The 22,018-nt window shown below is 50.0% G+C and overlaps 1 protein-coding gene across 2 annotated transcripts in view; it reads right to left on the reverse strand.

The window, feature by feature from the left end:
* Positions 1-506: 506 nt before the first annotated feature.
* ZHX3 (zinc fingers and homeoboxes 3) overlaps positions 507-22,018 on the reverse strand; it is a 63,992-nt gene continuing 42,480 nt past the window's right edge. Inside the window, exons 2-3 of one of the 2 annotated variants that reach the window (XM_040638317.1) lie at positions 8,508-11,441; positions 507-6,612 (exon numbers count right to left, since the gene is read on the reverse strand). In XM_040638317.1, coding sequence (XP_040494251.1) covers positions 6,602-6,612; positions 8,508-11,289 — 2,793 coding nt within the window. In that variant the 5' untranslated portion in view covers positions 11,290-11,441 and the 3' untranslated portion in view covers positions 507-6,601. Of the gene's footprint in view, positions 6,613-8,426; positions 11,442-22,018 lie in introns of both variants that reach the window. The other variant, XM_040638316.1, reaches the window with a different exon arrangement.

A 22,018-nucleotide genomic window follows, 5' to 3' on the forward strand; every position in this document is an offset into this window, starting at 1 on the left:
CCCAGGTGATACTATCTGTGGGCTCCTTTTTTCCTGTCACAGGCCCTCAGGGTCACCCCAACAAGATGCAATTGCTCTGAATCTTAGAAATGAGGCTTTTAACATTCCTTCGAGGCCCCCGGGTCCTTATGCGTATTCCCCAGTCACTCCTTAGCAAACAGGACAAGCTCTGCTTCTGAGTACTCCTTTCATGGGGAAAAACGGGGAAAGGAAGGACTTGCCAGCATCCTCTCACCAGACACCTGAAGACTCCAGGTCTGACTCATCTCCCTTTGTCTATGTAACGTGATTTCTAAAAACAGCACAGTTCCGTCACGTAGAAGCCAATCCCGTGGACACAGCGGTGTGGGAGATGGCGAGTGGAACTTTCCTGAAGTGGCCAAAGGGAACGGCCTTGCTCATCCATCCAAGTTTAAGGTCGGGCTTGCCCACTAAATAAATCAGCAGATGTGAAGTGTTTTTAGTTTTTCGGGCTCCCCCACAAAACAAAGTCAGCAGATGTGAAATGTATTTATGTTTTTTATTTAAGAACAATCAAAAAATCTGAAGTACCATTTCGGCCCATATCAAATTGTATAAGCAGTTTGGCCCTGCTCCCTCATCCAAATCCAGATACAAAATCTAGGAAATGTGCAATTTGCATCTTAGAAATAGCAGCATCCCCACAGGGGACCTCATGCGGCCTGGAGACTCAGCCCAGAGAGGGCAGCCCACTCCCCTGCCTCGGCACAGCCACCCCAAAGGCAAGGTACGTCTTTCTGTTCAAAAGACTTAGCCCCGGGTACAGAATTCCCACTCCATCCAGGCCTGACCCACAGAGTACGCCCCTCGGTTTGGTCTCACACCTGGCGGCCGCAGGGGGTCAGCGGGTAGGGACCCTCCGTGTAGTTCGGTAAAGTTTCCGCTTGCCTCTGGTCAAACAGGGCAGTCGCCCCTTAGCACCGGGAAGACCCCGTCTCTCCGGCGTCTCTGGGAGACAGGAGGCGCGCCAGGGCAAACTGCTTGCCAGCCTTCCCGGCCCTCCCGCCGCACCGCACGCCAGCAGGGAAGTGGGTGGAAGAAAACCTGCAGGAATCGGGCCCATCAGGAAGGACCCCGCAGCGGCGACCACCTCCCTGACCTCCATGCAGACTGCGCTGGGTAAACCGGCACGGAACAGTGGCCGCAGGGGAGACACAAAGGTGTTTTCTTTGTCATAACAATTACGACATTCTGGTCCTCCTTACACAGCTGAACGACCGGTGGCCCAGAAGCACCTCAGGAACTCCTCTGCACAGGGCACCCCCTGTCCCCTGGCACTCACCCGGTCTCACTGGGTGCCTGCTGACCATGCTGGGGCTCCCGCCCGGCCAGCAAGTCAAGCAAATGGCCAGAACGAGACGGCCGCATGGGCAGGAACCAAGGATGAGCGACAATCTCTCTCTTTAAACCCACATTACAGAACAGCCACCACAGCGGGGAGATTCCTACCCTCCGCCGGGGCACCAGCCCTGGGGTCTGACCCTGCGGAAAGACCACACGCTTGCAGCTTTCTATATTCAGTGACTCCCAACAGCCTCTACCCTGGACAATTCACCTTCGGCTCCAGCCGAACACCTGAAATACTTCTCCATCACCCATTCACGTGGGAAGGAAGAGCAGTCGTAGAGCGTCAGCCCCGAAGAGCGACTAATACTCAAGGGCCCGCGGCAGAGCCGGGCTCCGGAGGAAGACGCACTCACGGCAGGTCCACGCTCGGACTCTCGGGCACCCTGGCTTGCCCCCTGCCCCCAGCGGACAGCAGGAAAGACACTCAGCACAAGAGAAAGCCCTGAAAAGCCCTGCTCACGGTGCTCACCTCTCCCTCTGGCTCCAGCCTGAGCAGCCACAAGGGCCAGGTTCTGAGGGCTGCGGAAGCCTTGGGGCTGGGGACAGCAAAGCAGGAGCCATATGTTCTTTGTGGATCCTGGCAGTCCTGCCAACCAAAAGATAGGGTTTTTAACAATCGAGGCAGCAGGTGCTTGCTGCCACCCTTGTCCGTGTGGTGACCAGGGCCTGCTGGGCCGTGCCAGATGCTGGGTTTCCGCCCCTGCTGCGGCCTTGGGCAGAGAGAATGGCTGCTTCCTGCCGGATCCAGGCTGTCAGGTCTCCAGTCTGGTGAGGGACTGGGACCCCGTTCAAAGGAGAGGCCAGGTTAGCGGCCAGTCTTGACAAGAGCACTCAGGACTGAAAAACAGAAAAGCAGGCTCTGGATCCCCCCTAGGACCAAATGCTCTGAGCCCTTTACCTCTGTCTCGCGTGCACTTGCTGGGTCAGCTCAGAGCAGCCCCTTCCCAGGACGACCCGGTGCCTGGAACACCACGCAGACTGGGGCAGAAACAAACTCCAGCCGAGGCCTCTCTGTTCTGTCTGGACGTTGAGCTGGCCTGGGTAGCCAGCCAAGCGGCACCCACAGTTGTCACTTCCACAGTCACTCGGCCCAAATAAAAACCCATCACTTTGAGGAGAAGTTGCCTCCAGACTCCTCAGCCCTGGTGTTGCCCAGCTTGACTGTCACAAACGGCCAGAGAAACAGCATGATGGCTACCTCAGACCGAAGTCAGGCTGGGGGTGGGGACCATTCGGGAGGCTCGGGCTCCCCACTCCCCGCTTTCTCAGAGCAGGTGCTCCCCCAGCCACGCAGAGATGGCCCCCAAGGTGTAGGCAGGAAGGCTAGGCGGGCCTGTGCTCCTCAGGAAAGAGAACAAAGGAAGCGGAGTCAGGAGACCTGGAGACAGGGCTCCGGATGGCAGTGAGGACAGCGCGGCCCGTCAGCCTCCGGCCCAGGCAGCTGTTGGCTCTGCCGGGAAGTTAGTTGTGTGGGTCCTCACCCACCTTCTCCAGCATTCCACTGAGCCTTGCACATTGATGGGATAAAGGAAAATTTAAACTTAATACAAAAGGTGGGTCAAACCAATAACCCGCCCCAGATAAACTCTGAGCAAGGAAAAAGGGGAAAAAGTAGAAAAAGCCCAAATTCCAGGTTTGGTTTGGCTTCATGCTTTCTTCTTAGCCAGTTCTCCTCTCCTACAAAGTGCCTTTATCTGCTGGGGCTGTGATCTTAACACCGACAAAGCGGCTCCAATGCAGGGGTTTCGGTCCGAGCGAGAAGAGAAGAGGAAGACGAGGCAGCTGTGCGAGGGGGTGCGGAGAGCGTGAGCACCCAGCCTCCATGGAAGGCAGCCTGACACAGATGTCTCAGAGCAAGAGGGGAGAGGGAGGGGACACAGGACCTGTCCCTGGGCCACTGACTGAGCAGGATGAAGAGCGACATCTCAGCCTGGAAAACACGCTGAAACTTCCTGGTGGGAGAGCCTCCCCCGGCCACCGCCGCCCAGCTCCCACACCCGTGTTCTGCACAACAGGGGGCAGGGCCTCAGGTCGAGGCGCTCTGGTCCACCGGGACAGCTGCCAGTCACTCGGCCGGGCCAGGAGCTCTAAGTCACATGGTGCTACCAAACCCCAAATGCCAACAGGGCCATCCAGCCAGGCCACTTGATGTCAGGAACCCGAGACTCCTGAAAATGAGGACTCTGCTCTCAAATCAAAAAGCGCCTTCATAGTCAAGAATTAAAATAAGTAATCAAAATATGCAAAGTATATGTATCATAAATCCCGATTTCCCTTATCAGAATGGTGATCTGGTTTCACCCATTACAACTGAATCTACGACCCCATGTAAAAAATATAATAAACCAAACACGTGCCAGACATAGGCGACAAGAAACACGGAAACACTTTACTATCTCTGACGAGTCCAAGTGCACAGAGAAGAGGGGAAAGCCGAGGCACCTTACACAACAGGCCTTTCTTCGGGAGAGACTAACCCCCCCCTCAGCTCTGCAGCCCACAGACCGGCTTCTACTGGAGGCAGCATCACAGACACCTCGCGATGGCGCGCACAACCACGGGGATCTGTCTTGTGACAGGACACAGGGCTGACTGCTGGGGTCCCCTAGTCCCATGCCTTCCGGGCTGGGGTGGGTCTCTGCCACGTTGGCTGTGTTCCCCAAGCACCCAGAGCCCCGGACACCGGCTTGCCGAGCCCGCCATCTCTCTCGCCATCAGCTGTGATGGGGATTCTTATGAGCGTGAGGCTCCAACCCCCGCCATTCGCTCCGGTCCAAGACCACAGGACGGAGGAGGGACCGTCTAGGCTGCCGCGCTCCTCACCTGGGCAGTCTTGCCATTCGTGGGCGGGGCTAGCAGCCGGAGGACGACCCGCCCGGGCGGGCAGGCCTATAGCTTCTCCACCTTCTAAAGACAGGCTCGTGCCGAGGCTGGGTCACTATGTCCTGCGTGAACTTGTCCACCACGTAATTTATTTTTTGTGTTGCTGTTTGGGTTGTAAATGAATATGAATACAAATTAAATAACCAAGAAAATCCTCTCTAAAGCCCTTTGGCCCGCGTGGCTCTGGGAGTGAGGCCGGCAGGCTGGCGTCTCCGGCACTCGGATGGATGGTTTCCGGCCGGGCCGCCTCAGCTGCGCCCTGGGTACGGCGTTCCCTCCGACACAGGCTCCTTCCCCCGCAGCCACGTGCCGTGAGCTCCCTCGTGCGTGGGCCCCAGGTGGACACTTCATCAGTAAAGGATCAGATGAGTGCTGTAGCTACGTGTATATATGAATTAATCCGCACGTACATGAACACTAAAGGAAAAATTCCAGGTGTCTGTTCTCGGAAGGAAGGCACGCGCTCACCGCCGGCAATTCTGCCCACGAGGTCTTTGGGGCTAAACAGCTTTACACTCAAATGGAAAGGACACAAACACAGGGCGCAGAACTTGCCAAGTACTCACACATCACGTTTGAAACAACTCAGAGGTGGTCCCTACTGGGCCTGGGAGAGCAGGAGAAGACACTTTAATAGAATAGGGGCTCAAGGGCTTTTGGTTTCCAGAGAAAGCCCAGGAGAAGGCAGAAGGTGCCACCGCCATCTTCGTCCTTGGAGCCAAGCCAGCAAGGTGCCCCCCCCCCCCAGTTCAGTTCCCAGGTGGGGCCGGGAAGAAGGACAGCGCCTACCCCACCACCACTCCGTCATGCCCAAAGCCCCTGTCCTCTCTCTGGGGCCGCCTCTTGCTGTTCTGCCAGCCGGGGCCCCGGAGGCACACGCTCACAAGGCCTTGGTGCTTGGGGAAGTAGGTGGTCTCTGGGGGGTGAGCGGAGCTGCCGGGGACGTGATTTCTGCCCGCCCTACCTTCGCCCGCTGCTCTTAGAACAGCCAGTTTTGGGGAAAAAGGGATTTACCAAGTAGTACAGCTTTGTAAGCAAGTTTCCCAGTGTTTCAAAAGCACCTTTTCCTGTGATTTTTCTCAATTAAAAAACAATGGTATGAGGATTAGGCTAAAGTAGACAGAGATCTTGTTTCCAAATCTGGGGATATAAATGCAGAACTTAAGAAACACCCTCACAAGGACCTGTCCGCTGATGCCCAGCACCCATCCAGGCCCTTGGCGCGGGGACCATGAGCACTCTGGTTGTCCAGCCAGGAACCCCTACCTGCAGGTCTCTGTGCTGAGGACCACCCCAGCTCTGACAGCTCCTGGCTCCCCGGATCCCAGAGCGCTCGCTCTTACTCCCGGCTGAGCACGGGTCTTCCCTCCCAGACCACCGGCAGCCTTGAAGGGAGTGTGGGTCAAGGGCTCCGAAGACCACAGCAGCCAGAGTCACATGCTGGGGCCATGCACTTCTATGTTCAGCCCCTCCCATTCCTTTTCTTAATTTTCCTCTCACTCTCAACACATCTAGATTGAAAAACAACAACAAAAACGTGGGCACATCAGTCAGTACATCAGGCTTAACAACAAATGCTTCTCGAAGTTGATCTGATAACTGAAAAGTTCTGGTCCATGATTCAAACTCCCAAGAACAAGCAGAATGGCTGGAACCACTTAAGAGCACGGTGAGCAAACACTACCAGGTGAGCAGTCCGTTCTCAGACCGCAGGTAACTGGGCGGGCGCCCACCCCTTCGCCCCCAGGGCAGGGCAAGGCAAGGCGGGGCGGGCAGGCCCCGGTGTGGCCGCCCCTGCGGCAGACGCCTGGGAAAACGTACCACCTTCCTTGAGGAGCACGCAGGGGGCGCCTAGGCCTTCAGCCCCCGTTCTGCGTGTGCAGAGAACAGACACAGGGCATTTTTGGAGATGATGTAAGACAACGTACTGCTGGCTAACCAAAGTTTCTATGTAATGAAAGTGTTTATAATCTGATGTTTTATTAAACGTGTATAGGCGGATTTATAGGTTAAAAACTTGATTCCGTGTCTATGAATATGAAATCTGAACTATTTTATCCACTGGAAGGCAAAGGAAAGGTCCTACACGGTGGGAGGAAGAACTGACAAGCACTCTACTCTCCCCGCTGGCGGGCTCGGTGGTGGCAGGCCGGGGGTGGCAGGCCGGGGGTGGCGGCAGGCTCTGGGCTGGCGGCGGGGCCCCCAGAAGCTCTGGTGCATGCCCGCTGGTGGCGGCGGCGGCGGCAGCGAGCACGGGAACAGCACGTGGCAGCGGAGAGTCGGGTTGAGCCCTTCCACGTGGCAGGCGGCATCCCGGACTGGCCAGTCCTTCAGAGTAATCAATTCAAATTCAGTCTGTTTCTGAGGAGAAAACACAGGCCTGTCACCCTCACAACAGCTGCCACCTGTACAGCCCCCGCCGCCCCACAGCCTGGCCCTCGCCATGCTAGGCTGGTGGCGCTGGCTCTGGGGCCCTCTTAACGCCAGGAGCCGTGCGTTCCTGCCAGCCGCTCGCCCACCCTGTCGCCCGAGGGACCGGGAAGCAGGGCGTGCTGGGTAAGGACGGGAGGTGGGCTGCACTGGGTGGGGCCTGCAGACCCTCCAACCCACCCGCGCCACTGAACCCCAGGCCGCTGCTGCCCTGGAGCCCTGTCCTCACCCGCCTCCTCCCGCCCTTCCCCACCAGCTCTCCAGAATCCGTGCTCTAACACGACAGCGGCGGGGGCTGGCGTCCACATCCTACCGCTGTCCTCTACCCCTGCGCTCGACGGAATGGGGCTGTTGGGAGGCCCGTGGTCCGTGATGCTCACCGACATGGCCCTTGCACGGAGGCTGGCCGTGGAGAAGCCAAGTACAGACACACAGACAAGCCCTTCCTGAACCCAAGTGGTATCTGCTTCAGACAGAAGAGGAGGAGGCCACAGGGCCACGCCTGCTTTGTCCCACTGGGCACATCACACTTGGCCAAGTGGTGTATTTAGGAGCGGGGGGCAGTGCTTGTGACTCAAACCCACTCATCCCACCTCCAGGTTAGCTTTTTCTTTTTAATTGTGATAAAACATACATAACATAAAAGCTACTCTTTGAGCCGGTTTTGAATGTACAACTAAATGGCTTTAAATACATACGTAAGGTTGTGTAACCACAACCCTACTTCCAGTTACCCAAGAATATACTTCAGTGAAATTTTAATTTAAACAAACAGAAAAAGAAATTAGTTTGCTGTAGTTGCCAGCAAGCTGGGGGTGGGCATTCCCCAGGGGCACACCCAGTGCTGGAGACGGTGCCTGACGCCACTAGCCCTGCGAAGCCAGTCCCATTCCCTGGAGCCCCCCACCGCCTGTGAGGGCCTCACTCTCTCCTGGGGGCCTGGAAGAAAACAGGTCAAGTCTGTAAATATCAGCCCCAAAACCAACTTCTAAGGGTCCCCAAATCGGAGAATCTGAGAATCCAGACACGTGCTCAATTTCCACGGGCTCCTGGCCACCCTGTGATGAGGCCTCTAAGGAGGCAAACACCCAAGGATGAGGAGGGAAAGGGGAGGCTGGGAACCCGGGGCTCAGGACCCAATACCAACAACATGACTTGTCTGTGGCTTTAAAAGTATCTTCGATAAATTATCTTCTAAAGTTTTCTTTCAAGTGCTAATACCAGGGATATGATCCAGAGAAACTGAGGAATGAAACTCAAGCTTTTGATTACATATATGTCTGAGAGGGAAGATGATTTTCCACTTCCCCAAATCAGAAAGAGCAATAAATGCAAATTACAGGACTTTCACCATTTAAATAAAAGCACTCCCCACGTCTAGGGGCAATCCAAGCCCCTCTTTCCTTTTGCGGAAAGTCTAATTTCCTCAACAGTCCTGTTGCTCTCTCCTACCCAGGGGTTGTGGTTCTGTCTGACTCTGATGGCACTTTGACCTCTTCTCCCACTGCTAAGAAATGGCTAGAAAAGCTTGCATCCTTGTAGGCCCACTATGTTCCTTCCCCTAACGACACAGGAAGGTCATATTCCTATTATGCTCTAATGGCTTCTGCTACCAGGTGCCCCCTGAAGCAGCTGGCCGCTTGGTCCTGCTGCCAGGGAGCTTAGGGACAGCAGCCACCCCCGTGGCCCGTCGGGGCCCCCACCCACCCCACGGCGGATGGCCCCGGCCCCCGTGGACTCCTTACCCAGCTGAAGTCCAGCCTGGGGACTCGGGGCGTCAAAGGGCTCTGAGCTGGCCTCAGGGGCACCGGGTTCCCACGACTCACTGTTTTCCGACACTTCCGAATACACGTCCCCTGTCCCTTTGTGAACGACTGCAGGCTCGCCGGCGCCCTGGTCCTCACCACCCGTGTCTGCCACAGCCCGGGTCTCCTCGCCCATCTTCTCCGCAAACCACTGCTTGACCTGCTGGGGGCTCATCTGGGTCCTGTCGCAGAGGCTCTGCAGGTCCTCCTCGCGCAGCGTCCTGTGCACCAGGTAATAGTCCTGCAGCAGCTCCCGGTTGCCAGGGGTGACGACCAGCAGCCCCGGAGGGAAGTTGCCCCGCTTGTAGTCTTCGTACCACTTGAGCTGGCCGTTCTTCAGGGCGTACCTGCTGTCGCCGAACCAGCGCACCACCTCGGGCCGTGGCAGGCCGGTCTGGGCCATGATGGCGTCGTAGTCCTGGGTGCTGGGCCACCGTGTCTGCACGAAGAGCTGGCGCAGCAGGTGCCGCTGCTGGGCGGTCTTCTTGCAGCTCGCCTTGCCGGGGGGCTGCTCGGCCGGCTTGCCGGGCCCGTCGTCTTCGGGCTCGCAGGCGCCCGGCCCCGGGAGCTCGCTCCTGCCGCTGGCCTCGGTGACCCGCAGGTTCTTGAGGTTGATCTTGATGGGGCTGACCTTGCGCTCCGCCAGCACGTGGCCGCTGAGCCCTTCCAGGGTGCCGTCCTCGCCGGGGACCCTCAGGTCCACCGCCAGCTCGTCTTCTGCGGCCTCGTCCTCGGCGGCCGCCGCCTCCTCGGGGGCAGCACCCTCGTCGGCCCCCTTGGGGTCCTCGGCACTCACTCTCTTCCGCCTCTCCGAGAACCAGCTGTCGATCTCCCTCCGGGTCATCTTGGTTTCAGTCCTCAGGCGGTCCAGCTCCTCATCCGGAGGGAGGGGGTTTTGTGCAAAACTGCTCTCCAGGGCTCTGAGCTGCTCAGGGGCTCGTTCCTTGTACTTGGTGGGCGTGAAGTCGGGGGTCTGGTGCCAGGCCTGGCGTCTGGCAGATGGCGGGGCGGCCAGGGCGGCAGCCGGCGGCACGCAGGGCCCCTCGGGGGCCTTGGCGGACGACGACGGGGAGAAGGGCGCCTCGGGCCCGGGGTCGAGGACGATGGCGCCGGGGTCGCCGGGCAGCACGGCCCTGGAGCCCTTCAGGTTCCGGCAGTGGTACCTGCGGTCGCTGAACCACTTGCGCACCTCCCTGGTGCTGAGACCGGTCACTTTGGTCAGATGCTCCACCTCGCTCTGCCCCGGGAACTGGTTCCGACAGAAGCTTCCTTTCAGGGCGGACAGCTGTTCGTGAGACTTCTTGTTCTTGTAGATGCTGGCGTCCAGGAAGGCCTGGGAGGTGATGCTGGGGCACGCCGTGAGCAGCGACTGCGCCGCGTTGACCACCTTCACCGCCGACGCGGTGTTGGCGCACACGGTGTTCACGGGCGCCACGGCGGGCGGCTTGGGCACCGACGTGACGGCGGGCGTCAGGGACGAGCTGGGCGCCTGCAGCCCGTTGGCCATCAGCGGCTGAGTGACCAGCAGGCCCCCCGCCGTGCCCTCCGGCTGCCCCACCACGTGGCCCGGGAGGGCGGCCTGGATGAGGTGCTGGACGCCGCCGGCATTGGCGACCAGGGGCGTGTTGAGGACGGTGATCGTGGGCTGGGGTACGGACTGAATGACAGTATTGAACATCTTTTTCCGGGCGTCCTCGATCTCCTCGGGGGACCAGCTGATGCCCTGCTTCAGCCTCTGCGCTGTGAACCAGATCTTGAGCTGTTCTTCTGGGTACTTGGTGACCACAGTCAAATAGCAGAGCTCGGCCTTGGTCGGGTAGGGGAACTTGTGGAACGAGTTCTTCAGAAAGCTGTTGGAGTCCATGGCCGCGTTGTAGGTGGGGATGCTGCTCAGGGGGATCATCACCTTGGGGAGGGACTTGGCCGTGGGCAGCGGCTGGTGGCCGTGGTGCTGGGCGTGCACGGGGGGCGGCTGCTGCAGGGGGAGGAACTGCGCTATGCCGGCCGGCAGGACCGGCACGGCTCCCAGCAGAGGCCCGTTGGCCGCATGCGGCCCTTTTGCCGAGTTGGAGGCCGGCTGACTGACTGGAACCGCCCCATTGACAAAGGGGTGGTCCCCCTCCTTCGCCTCCGTCTCCCCGGCTGATGGGTTTGGTAAGGCCGTGTCACCCACAGGCTGACTGGGGATGTTCTCCTTGAGTGTATGAATTTTTTTGGCTTCAGCTTTGCCTTTCATTATCTTCATGATTGGAGTTTTGGTAATGATGATTTCGGCCTGTCCGTCGGTCCCTTCGGCGTTGGGCTCACTCGATAGATCGGGAGTGCAGGTGCTCTCGGGGACACTCTGCTCCACGACCACATGATTGTCCGGCTTGGCCACATTCCACACAAAGCTGGCTTCCCCCGAGTGACACTTGGCATTGTGCAGAGAAAGCCCCTCAGGAGTTTTTGCCAGAAAATTGCATTCAGTGCATACAAAAGTTGGATCCTTATTAAAGTCTGTGTGCTCTGAGTTCATATGTCCCACAAATTGGGTTATATCCTGGGATCTGAAATCACAGTATTTGCAGGAATACGAATAGCCGTCCAAAGTGCTCCGGTGCCCGTTGGCCAGGGCGGTGCCATCGGTACTGCCGGACGTCTGGGCAGCCTCGCCGCTGCTGGCAGGCACTTCAGGGGGCAGCTCCTGCTGGGGTCCTTCGGGTAAAGCCTCGGCGGGCTGGGCCTCTGCACTGGCTTCCTGCAGCACCACGGTCTTCACGGGGATCATGCACGGGGTGGTGGATTTCCTCTTGCTGGCCATGGTGACAATCACTCTGGCCGATCAGGGGGTGAGAGCTTGTCCCATCAAGGGCCTCACAGTGTAAGTTCCAGCTGCTCCATGTGGGCCAAAGAAACAGTTTCCAAGGACAGTTTTTTCAGTTGTTTGCAGAAAGCAAGTTTTTCCTATTAAACCTAAGGAGGAAGAAAAAAAATGATTATGATCTCTTAAGCTCTGCCTGTGTCCTTCCAGATACCGAGATGCGCCCCGCAGCTTGCTTTCTATCATTGGGGCCTTTTCTCAAGAAGTTCACCACAGCTTGAGTGCAGAGCCCCCCAAACACCAACAAAGCAGTGCCCTGAAGAATGACCTGGGGACGTTCTTGTTGATAGACTGAAGCCATGTGTTTTGTTTTGTATTTCCCTCTATATTCTTGTATTAAGTAACTCAGATTCAAAAACCAAGCAACAACAGTAACAACAAAATAATCCTCTTTTGGATCTCCAAATTAATTCTGACCATGTCAGAGTGAGAACAAAACATCCTAGTGTAATTCTTGTTTAAATGTTTGGGCCAGCAAGGGTTTTTCTTTTCATAGCCTTCCCACATATGAGAGCAAAACGCCGCCTCTGCCTCTCCCAAGTCAGGCCCAGAGGCCAAAGTCAGCTGCAGTGTGTGAAGTGGGGGGTGGGGTGTCTGGCCGCCACAGGAGCTGGGCCTCCCCCTGGGGCCTTTCCCTGCCTGCTGCCCTATCACACCCACTCCTGGCCACGTTAGAGGGGTCGCCTTAGAGTTACCGGCTATACCCCGGACCACTGTCCCTCAGGCAGAGCCCCAGGTCAGGGGTGCAGGGGGTTCACAGACCCAGTTTGTGGCACCTCAACCCGTGTCCTCACCCTGGGTGGGCATTCCGCACGTGACCTAATACTGTGCTGACCTTCTTGTTTCCTTTGGCGCCTTTACTTTATTGTTCCTTAAAAAACAAACAAACAACAAACAAAACTTTAAAATCTTTGATCCATTTGAAATTTATTTCAGACACTGGGGTGATTGGTTTATTTACATGTAAAATATATTCTTTCATGAGATGCCATGAGAAAAGTGTTTCTTGGTCCCCATTATTAACACAGCATCACCATAATCATCATTACCTTTCTTTTAGCAAACTGTAATGCTAATAATGACTAAAACAGTAATTCTAATTCCAAAATCACGTTATCATCAGTGTTTAGATTTGATATCAAAATGTGAAAAGAATTAAAATATGTCTATTCAAGTTCTTAAATACACACACAAACTATTTTTCTGTTTGTAAGTCTCACTCTGATGATGATGGCGACAGAAAATCATCCCTACCACAAGAACAGCTGCGGTGGGTACGGGGAAACACACCAGGCCTAACCACTCATCACCTTTTCTCACTGATCTGAAATGTTAGGCACACATTTTTTTTTTTAATTTTTAACTGGAAAGATAAAATAAAAATATTAAATGAAATGGAAGAAAATAAAACCACCTATAATTTTGTATACCCTTCCTCCCAGTACAAATATCTTCAAATATCTTATACATATATTAGTCATACTGGGCACATACTTGTGTTTTGTTTTTTATTGAAGATTCCATCATAAACATTTTCATTAAATAAGCTGCATAATGATAATATTCAACAGCTGCCTCATAATGTCGCACTATGAGCATAATCACCCTCCACCGCTACTGACCAGGCGTCCAGGGTTCCACTCTCACAGGTGACAGGGAAACAACCTCTGAGCATATAGGATGTATTTCTTCTATGAAATTATTTCCTGAGGCTAAATGCGCAGAAATGGATTTACCAGCTCAACGAGTATCAACATTTCTAAGACCCTCTATATATTACTGGCAGACATTTTAAACCAAGTGCTGCACGATTCCAAACCAGGAAAACTAACAATAATGCAGTTATGTATCCAGTGAGCAAATGGGATTTTCAGATAAGTCACCGACGACACCAAATAGAATATCTGAAAGTACAAGTGATGTGAGAAAAAACAGGTGAGCTGGACTCCATCAAAGCAAAAATAGCTGTGTTTCAAAGGCCACCATCACAAAAGTAAAAAAGACCACTCACAGAAGGGGAGTTTATTTGCAAATCATGTATCTGATAAGGGGCTTGAATCCAGATATATAAAGAATGCTTACAACTCAACAATAAAAAGACAAATAACCCAATTAAAAAATAGGTAAAAGATTTAAATAGATATTTTTCCAAAGATGATCTACAACTGGCCGATGAGCATATACGAAAGTGCTCAACATCATTCGTCTTTAGGGAAATGCAAACCCAAACCACTTCACGCCCACCAGGACGGCTGCCATCATGAGGACAAATAATAAGGACACGCGCGGGCGAAGATGGGGTGAAATCAGAGCTTCCCCCATGGCCGGTGAGATGTGTGTAAAGGCATGGCTGCTTTGTCGATCAGTTTGGCGGTTCTTCCGAAAGTCGAATACAGAGTTACCACAAGACCCAGTGAGTCCAGTGCTACGTATACGCACAAAAGAAGTAAAAACATATTCACACAAACACTTGTACTCAGATATTCATGACGTCATCATAATAGCTAAACGGTAGAACCCCCTCAATGTGCGTCAACAGATGGACGAATAGACAAAATCTGGCACGGCCAGATAATGGAGGACTATTCAGCCATCAAAAGGAATGAAGTACCATTACACGCTACAACACAGATGGAAACATGCTCGCTGCAAGTAGGTGGCCCCAAAATGCCACCTATTCTACGACCGCATTTGTATGAAATGCCCAGAAGAGTACATCCATAGGGACGGAAAGGAGATTAGTGGTTGTCAAGGGCTGAGGCGGGGGGAGAGACTGGGGAGTGACTGCTAATGGGAACAAGGTTTCTTTTGGGGTGATGGAATGTTCTTAGCCGTGATGATTGCAAAAAACCTGTGAATATGCTAAAACCATTAAAAGGTCAAAGCCGAGAGGGGCAGAGGACAGAGCGCTAACACGATCAGTTCTGTACAAGAGGGCATCCTTCCCGCTTCTGAGGTCCCTATACAGGGGACGTCATTTATTGGCGATACTGCCTGATGTACCCTGGGTAGGATTGATTTCTGCCCTGGGTAGAGGTGAACGGCAGTGGTCGTGAACAGAAGGGTGGAGAGGAGAGAGGGAAGAGAACACAGAGCTGCCAGCTAAAAGTAGCACCAGCACCAACAAAGAGCCCTGTGCTCTCCCGAGGAGGGGGGGACAGCAGAATTCAGGAGCAGGAGCGTGCAGGGCCCCGCCGAGAGGGCACCGACATCAAAGTGCCACCACTGAGGTCTGGGATGGGGCTGGGCTTCGCCGAGGAAGCATTCAATCACGTTCCTGGTATTTACTTGCAAAGGCTTGGAAAAGTGGACAACATAAAGATGGACTTGATTTGGGGGAAAATCCCCATGTCATGCAAAATTAAGTCTCAAAGTAGCCTCAGGCTGTCACTCAAGCCAATGATCAAGGAGAGTGGCACTCCCAGTGATGGTCTGAGTGGGTCAGTGGTCGATGCAGACGGCAACTGACAATAACAGTCATGGGGGTAGTGGCCGCCACTGCCAACGTGTAGTGTTCAGTGCGGGAGGGCGCTCTGCACGCACATCTGCTCGGCTCGCTCCCCCCACCAACCCTGGAGCAGCAACTATTCTCATTCCCGTTTTCCAGACAAGACAGGCAAGGCTCAGAGAGGTAGGGCACCTGCCTGAAGGGCACACAGCTAGGCAGCCGCAGAGGCTGCACAGGGCCCGGCAGTCCGGCTCCAGGGCCTGCAGTCCTAACTGCTCCACTCACGGAGCTCTCTGAGTAACAACATTGCTGGAATAAGGTTCGCAGGACTTTCCAAAGTGATCTTTTCCTCCTGGATATTTATTAGAAAATTTCCAAACTACGACAAAAGAATTCTTCAGTGAAAACCCATCTACCTGTCACCTGGATGCCTACCAGGGGCCTATTTTTAGTAACATTACCCATTTAGGTAAGTTTGGGTTTCTTTGTCATACACTTTAAAAAGGGTGTCCAATAAAAGGGGTACTTAAAGGGTAAAGCCCCAATTATCTAGAAATCCATTCGTCCAGTAAGACCTTCATGGACCAGCTCTGACAAATGAGATCTTAATCACCATGTGGAAACACGCTGTTTCCTAAATCAAGCCCTGAGTGACGTGGGCTGATACACATGCAAGGTTTTATGCTGCCAAGATTCACAGAGAAGGTCCAGATGACAACTGTATGTTCATCATTCTTTATATAATCTTTTCTATACTCTGTCTTATAAACTTTTTAGTGAAGAAATAAGAACAACAGCATATAACTTTAAAAAATCTGTCTTTGGGAATTGAGAGAGAGTTGTTCAATTCACTAAATTAGCAAAGTTGTAGCTAATGACCACTACATTTCAACACTACAAAATATACATGTGGAGCTTGAAAAAATATGAGTTTATAGATCGAATTCATAAAGATAAGAACTTTTTTGTTTTAATTCTGAGGAAGGAACTGGAAGGACAGTAAGCTCAACAGGAAGACTCCAATGTTTAGAAATGCGACTCTGGGCAAACTCTCTCCCAAGTCTGGCTGCAGGCCTCCTGAACAGCCCCCGAGTTATCAGTAAAAACAGGGATCATGGGAGCAGCTGACAGAGTTACAGGAACATAACCACAGTGAGAGACTGTAACATGTACTGTGGTTTTGAAAGATCAAGTAGACAACAACACTGGAGGCAGAGAACGTGACTATACTGGAGGCTGGTCTGACAGAATATAATCGAATATTCTACAGTAATCAGCTTCATATTTTGGGGATACAGTATACTTTATTGATGGCACATGACAAGGCAGGGCTCCCTAAGCTCCTCCCCGTCCTCAGGCATCTGGGATGGAAACTGTGTTGAAGTCGGGGATTCTCAGTGTGGGGGGGCCCCAAGATTTCCTGGGCTACCCTGAGGACCGATCTGTCTCCTGGGACTTTAGCAGTGACACCCACAGTCCTCCAACTTCATATGCTTTTAAAAAGTCATGGAACAGGGGTGCCTGGGTGGCACAGCGGTTAAGCGTCTGCCTTCGGCTCAGGGCATGATCCCGGCGTTATGGGATCGAGCCCCACATCAGGCTCCTCCGCTAGGAGCCTGCTTCTTCCTCTCCCACTCCCCCTGCTTGTGTTCCCTCTCTCGCTGGCTGTCTCTATCTCTGTCGAATGAATAAATAAAATCTTTAAAAAAATATATTATAAAAAAAAGTCATGGAACATATTCAGAAGTTGATCATGTGATATAGTAGACTTTGTGTAAATCTCGACTGATTTCAAAACAAAAAACCTGCAGGTAACATTCCCTTTTTTAAAAAAAACTGCTAGCAACATAAATTTACATTGAAATTTATCTTTTTTACTTTCTCTTTCAAATTATGCTCTTTATGCAGAAATTTCTCTTAGAGGGCCTCAGAGGGGAGGGGGGTGGGGGAATGGGATAGACCGGTGATGGGTAGTAAGGAGGGCACGGATTGCATGGTGCACTGGGTGTTATACACAACTAATGAATCATCGAACTTTACATCGGAAACCGGGGATGTACTGTATGGTGACTAACATAATATAATAAAAAAATCATTAAAAAAAAAAAAAGTGGACCACAAATTTGGCCATTAGCTGTTAAAAAAAAAAAATTTTCTCTCAGAAACAATGAAGAAAAGTGAAAATCCACCCTACTCACCCCAAAGATAGCCAGTGCTGTAACAATCTAGTGTCCATTATTTCAAATACGTTTTCTAGGCACAGATTACTATAACCACTTTGTTTAAAAAAAAAAAACAGAAAAGCGAGTTGTATTTTTACACTCCGTTCTGCTCATTTTCCTCCCATGACAATGGCAAGAGTGTCAGAGTCTACAGTTTGTCTCACTCTTTTAAACAATGTTCTAATTTACTGACGCAGCATGAATTACGTCACCAATCTAGCTGCTAGCAGACGTTTGCGTTTCTCCAGTTTTTAAACTATTAGAAGCAATGGCTCAATAACTGTCCCTGCATATATTTTTGTGCCTTTGAAATTTTCTGAAATTCTGAATGTCATTTTTTTTTAAAGATTTTATTTATTTATTTGACAGAGAGAGACAGCCAGCGAGAGAGGGAACACAAGCAGGGGGAGTGGGAGAGGAAGAAGCAGGCTCCCAGTTGAGCAGCGAGCCCGATGCGGGGCTCGATCCCAGTACCCTGGGATCACTCCCCGAGCCGAAGGCAGACGCTTAACGACTGAGCCACCCAGGCGCCTCTGAAATTCTGAATTTCTTACAAAAATTTCTGACCAGGGGGTGCCTGGGTGGCTCAGTTGGTAAAGCATCCAACTCCTGGTCTCAGCTCAGGTCTTGATCTCTGGGTCATGAGTTCAGGCCCCACATGGAGCTCCCATGGAGTTTACTTAAAAATAAAACAAAACAAAACAAGAATTTCTGACTAGTAAAATATTGTTAGTAAAATACAAAGTTCCCCGGGGCGTCTGGGTGGCTCAGTCGGTTAAGCGTCTGCCTTCGGCTCAGGTCATGATCTCAGGGTCCTGGGACCGAGCCCTGCGTTGGGCTCCTGGCTGAGCTGGGAGCCTGTTTCTCCTCTCCCTCTGCTGCTCCCCCTGCTTGTACCCATGCTCGCTTGCTCTCTGTCAAATAAATAAATAAAATCTTAAAAAAACAAGCAAACACAGCTGCCCTCCAAATCGATGCTGATTTTCACTCTCACCACCATAGAATGAGAGTGCCCTCACTACCACTGCATATTATTACTATTTCTAGTCTCTCTTAATTTGGTACATAAAAAACCGGTCACTACTGTTTTAACTTACATCTCTTTATAGGCATGGCCAAGACTCTTCACTTATCACTGACATTTGGTAATAAATTATTTTTATCCATTTTTCTATGGGATTTGGAGAGTCCGCCATCTATTCTTTTAATTCCGGAATGGTTAACATACAGTGCTCTCTTGGTTTCCGGGTATAATACCGTGATTCAACAGCTCCTTATAGGACTCGATGCTCATCAGAGCTCACTCCCAATCGTTTTCCCCATCCTCCCGCCCACCTCCCTTCTGGTAACCGTCAGTTTATTCTCTATAGGTAAGAGTCTGTTTTTTTGGTTTGTCTTTTTTTTCCCTTTGTTTTATGCCTTACATTCCACATGCGAGTGAAATCATACGGTATTTGCCTTTCTCTGACTTATTTTGCTTAGCATTGCAGAGTCCTCTGTATATTAAGGAAAGTGGCTCATCTGTCACAGATGAAGCTGTGGTTTAGACCAAGATTGCAAGAGTATCTTCAATATTAGGAAATTTCTTTTCTTTCTTTTTCTTTTTTTTCTTTTTTTTTTTTTACTATTTTTTTCAAGATTTATTTGACAGAGAAAGCACATGCGTGTGTGTGAGCACACAAGTAGGGGGAGCGAGAGAGGGAGAAGCAGGCTCCCCACTGAGCAGGGCGCCTGATACGGGGCTTGATCCCAGGACCCTGAGATCATGACCCGAGCCAAAGGGAGACACTTCACTGACTGAGCCACCTAGGTGCCCCGGTATTAGGAAATTTCTAAAAAAAATTAATTTCATTAATAAAGGAGAAAAACCAAAATAGCATTTAATAAGATTCTACCATCAATTTTTTATTGTGGTGAAAACCATGTAATATAAAATTTACCATCTCAACTACTTTTAAGTGTACGATACAGTAAACTATATGCACTTTTGTTGTGCAACCAGTCTTGAGAACTCCTCTTCTTCTGCAAAACTGAAATTGTATACCCACTGAACAACAATGGGTCCCCTTTTCCCCCTTCCCTAACTCCTGGCAACCACCATTCTACTTTCTACTTCTACGAGTCCAACAACTTTAGATACTTCAAAAGGAGAAGCATGCAGAATCTGTCTTTGTGTGACTGGCTTATTTCACTTGGCATAATGTCCTCAAAGTTCATCCATGTTATATTATGTGACAGGATTTCCTTCCTCCTTAAGGCTGAATAACATTCCATTGTACATATATACCACATTTCTTTATCCATTCATCTGTTGAAGAATATTTAGGCTGCTTTCATGTTTTGCCCATTGTGAATAATGCTGCTATGCACATGTGTATACAAATATCTCTTCAACTCCATGCTTTTGTTACTTTGGGATATATACCCTGAAATAGGTTTGCTGGACATGCAGTAATTCTATTTTTGATTTTCTAAGAAACCTTCATAATATTTTCCATAGCAGTTACACCATTTTACATTCCTAGTGCAATGAATTTCTCCACATGTTTGTCAACACTTACTATTTTCTGTTTGGGAGTTTTTTGTTGGTGGCCATCTTAACGGGTATGAGGTGACATCTCACTTTTTTGATTTGCATTTCTCTAATGATTAGTGATGCTGGGCATCTTTTCATATACTTGGCCATTTGTATAGCTTCCTTGGAGAAATGTCTATTCAAGTTCTTTGTTCATTTTTCAATCAGGTTATTTATTTTAGTGTTGTAGGAATTCTTTATATATTCTAGATACCAATCCTTTCTCAGACACATGGTTTGCAAATATTTCCTCCTATCCCATAGGTCACCTTTTCATTCTGTTGATTGTTTCCTTTGAGGAGCAGAAGGTTTTAAGTTTGGTATAGTTCCATTTGTCTACTTTTGCCTTCGTTCCCTGTGCTTTTCATCTCATACCCAAGAAATCATTGCCAAGCCAATGTCATGAAGCTTTTCCCTTATGTTTTCTTCTTGAAATTTTATAGTTTCAGCTTTTATGTTTGGGTCTTTAATCTGTTTTAATTTTTGTATACCTTGTGAGGTAATGGTCCAACGTCATTCTTTTTCATATGGAGGTCCAGTTTTTCCTGTACCATTTGTTGAGGGGACTATGCTTTCTCCATTGTGTAGCCTTGGCACACCTGTTAGAAATCATGGGAACCTATATGCAAGAGTTTACTTCTGGGCTCTCTATTCTGTCCCATAGGTCTACGTGCATCTTTATGTCAGTATCATACCATTTTGCTCACCGTAGCTTTGTAATATATTTTGAAATCAGGATTTGTTAAGCCTCTAGCTTTGCTTTCCTTTCTCAAGATTGTTTTGGCTATTCAGGGTCCTTTGAGAGTCTATATGAATTTTAGGATTTTTTAACTGTGTTTCTTAAAAAAAAAAAAAAGCCATTAGGCTTTTTAATAGAAATTGCATTGAATGTGTAGCTGGCTTTGAGTAGCATGGGCGTTTTAACAATATTAATTCTTCTAATCCATGAACAAGAGATGTCTTCCTTTCCATTTGTGCCTTCTTTAATCTCGTTAGGCACAGTTTTGCAGTTTTTAGTATACAAGTCTTTTAATTCCCTAAGTTAATTATTTTATTCTTTTGATGCTGTTGTAAATGAGACTGTTTTCCTCTTTGGATTTTTCACTGTCAGTATACAGAAACATAACTGATTTTTGCATGTTGATTTTGTGTCCTGTAACTTCACTGAATTCTTTTGTTTTGACATTTACTTTTGTGGAATCTTAACATGGTTTTCTACATATATGATCATGTCATCTGTGAAGAGAGTTAATTTGACTTCTTCCTTTCCAAGTTGGATGACTTTTTTTTTTTCGACTAATTGCTCTGCTAAGATTTCCAGTAGTATGCTGAAATAGAAGCGGTGCGAGTGGGCATCCTTGACTTGCTCCTGATCTTAAAGGAAAAGCTTTCAGTTTTTCACCATTAAGCATAATGTTAGCTGTGGGCTTTTCATACATGGCCTTTATTATGTTGAGGTAATCACCTTCCCAGTTTGTTGAGTGTTATCATGAAAGGATGTCTTTTTTTTTTTTTTAAGATTTTATTTATTTGACAGAGAGAGAGTGAGAGCCAGAGAGCACAAGCGGGGGGGAATGTCAGAAGAAGGAGAAGCAGGCTCCCCGCTGAGCAGGGAGCCCAATGCAGGGCTTGATCCCAGGACTCTGGGATCATAACCTGAGCCAAAGGCAGATGCTTAACTGACTGAGCCACCCAGATACCCCAAAAGGATGTCTAATCTAATCAAGTGCTTTTTCTACACCAATTGAGATAATCATATGGTTCTGGTCCTTCAGTCTGTTAATGTGGTGTATTACATTGATTTTCATATGTAGAACCATCCTTGCATTCCAGATATAATCCCACTTGGTTATGGTGCATAATCCTTTTAATGTCATATTGAATTTGATTTACTAATATTTTGTTGAGCACTTTTGTTATCAATGGTCATCAGGGATATGGTCAGTAGCTTTCATGTAGTATCTTTAGTTCTAGTATCAGGGTAATACTGACCTATAAAATGAGTTTGGAAGTGTTCTCTTCAATTTTCAGAAGACTTTGAGAAGGTTTGGTGTTAATCATTTTTTAAATTTTTGGTAGAAATCTCCATTGAAGCTGGTCCTGGGCTTGTTGATTACTGATTCAATCTCCTTACTAGTTATAAGTCTGACCAGATTTTTAATTTCTTCATGATTTAGTCTTGGTAGGTTGTATGTTTCTGGGAATGTATCCATTTCTTCTAGGTTATCCAATGTGTTGGCATGTAATTGTTCATAACGGTCTCCTATGATCCTTTTTATTTTTGTGGCATCAGTTGTACTGTCTTCTCCTTATTTCTGGTTTTTGTTATTGGGTCTCCTCTCTTTTTTTCTTAGTCTGGCTAAGGGTGTGTTGATTTTTTTTTTTTTAAAGGGTGTGTGAATTTTGTTGATTTTTTAAGAAAAT

The sequence above is a fragment of the Ursus maritimus genome, unplaced genomic scaffold (assembly GCF_017311325.1).
Source record: "Ursus maritimus isolate PB19 unplaced genomic scaffold, ASM1731132v1 scaffold_22, whole genome shotgun sequence".
NCBI lineage: Eukaryota > Metazoa > Chordata > Mammalia > Carnivora > Ursidae > Ursus > Ursus maritimus.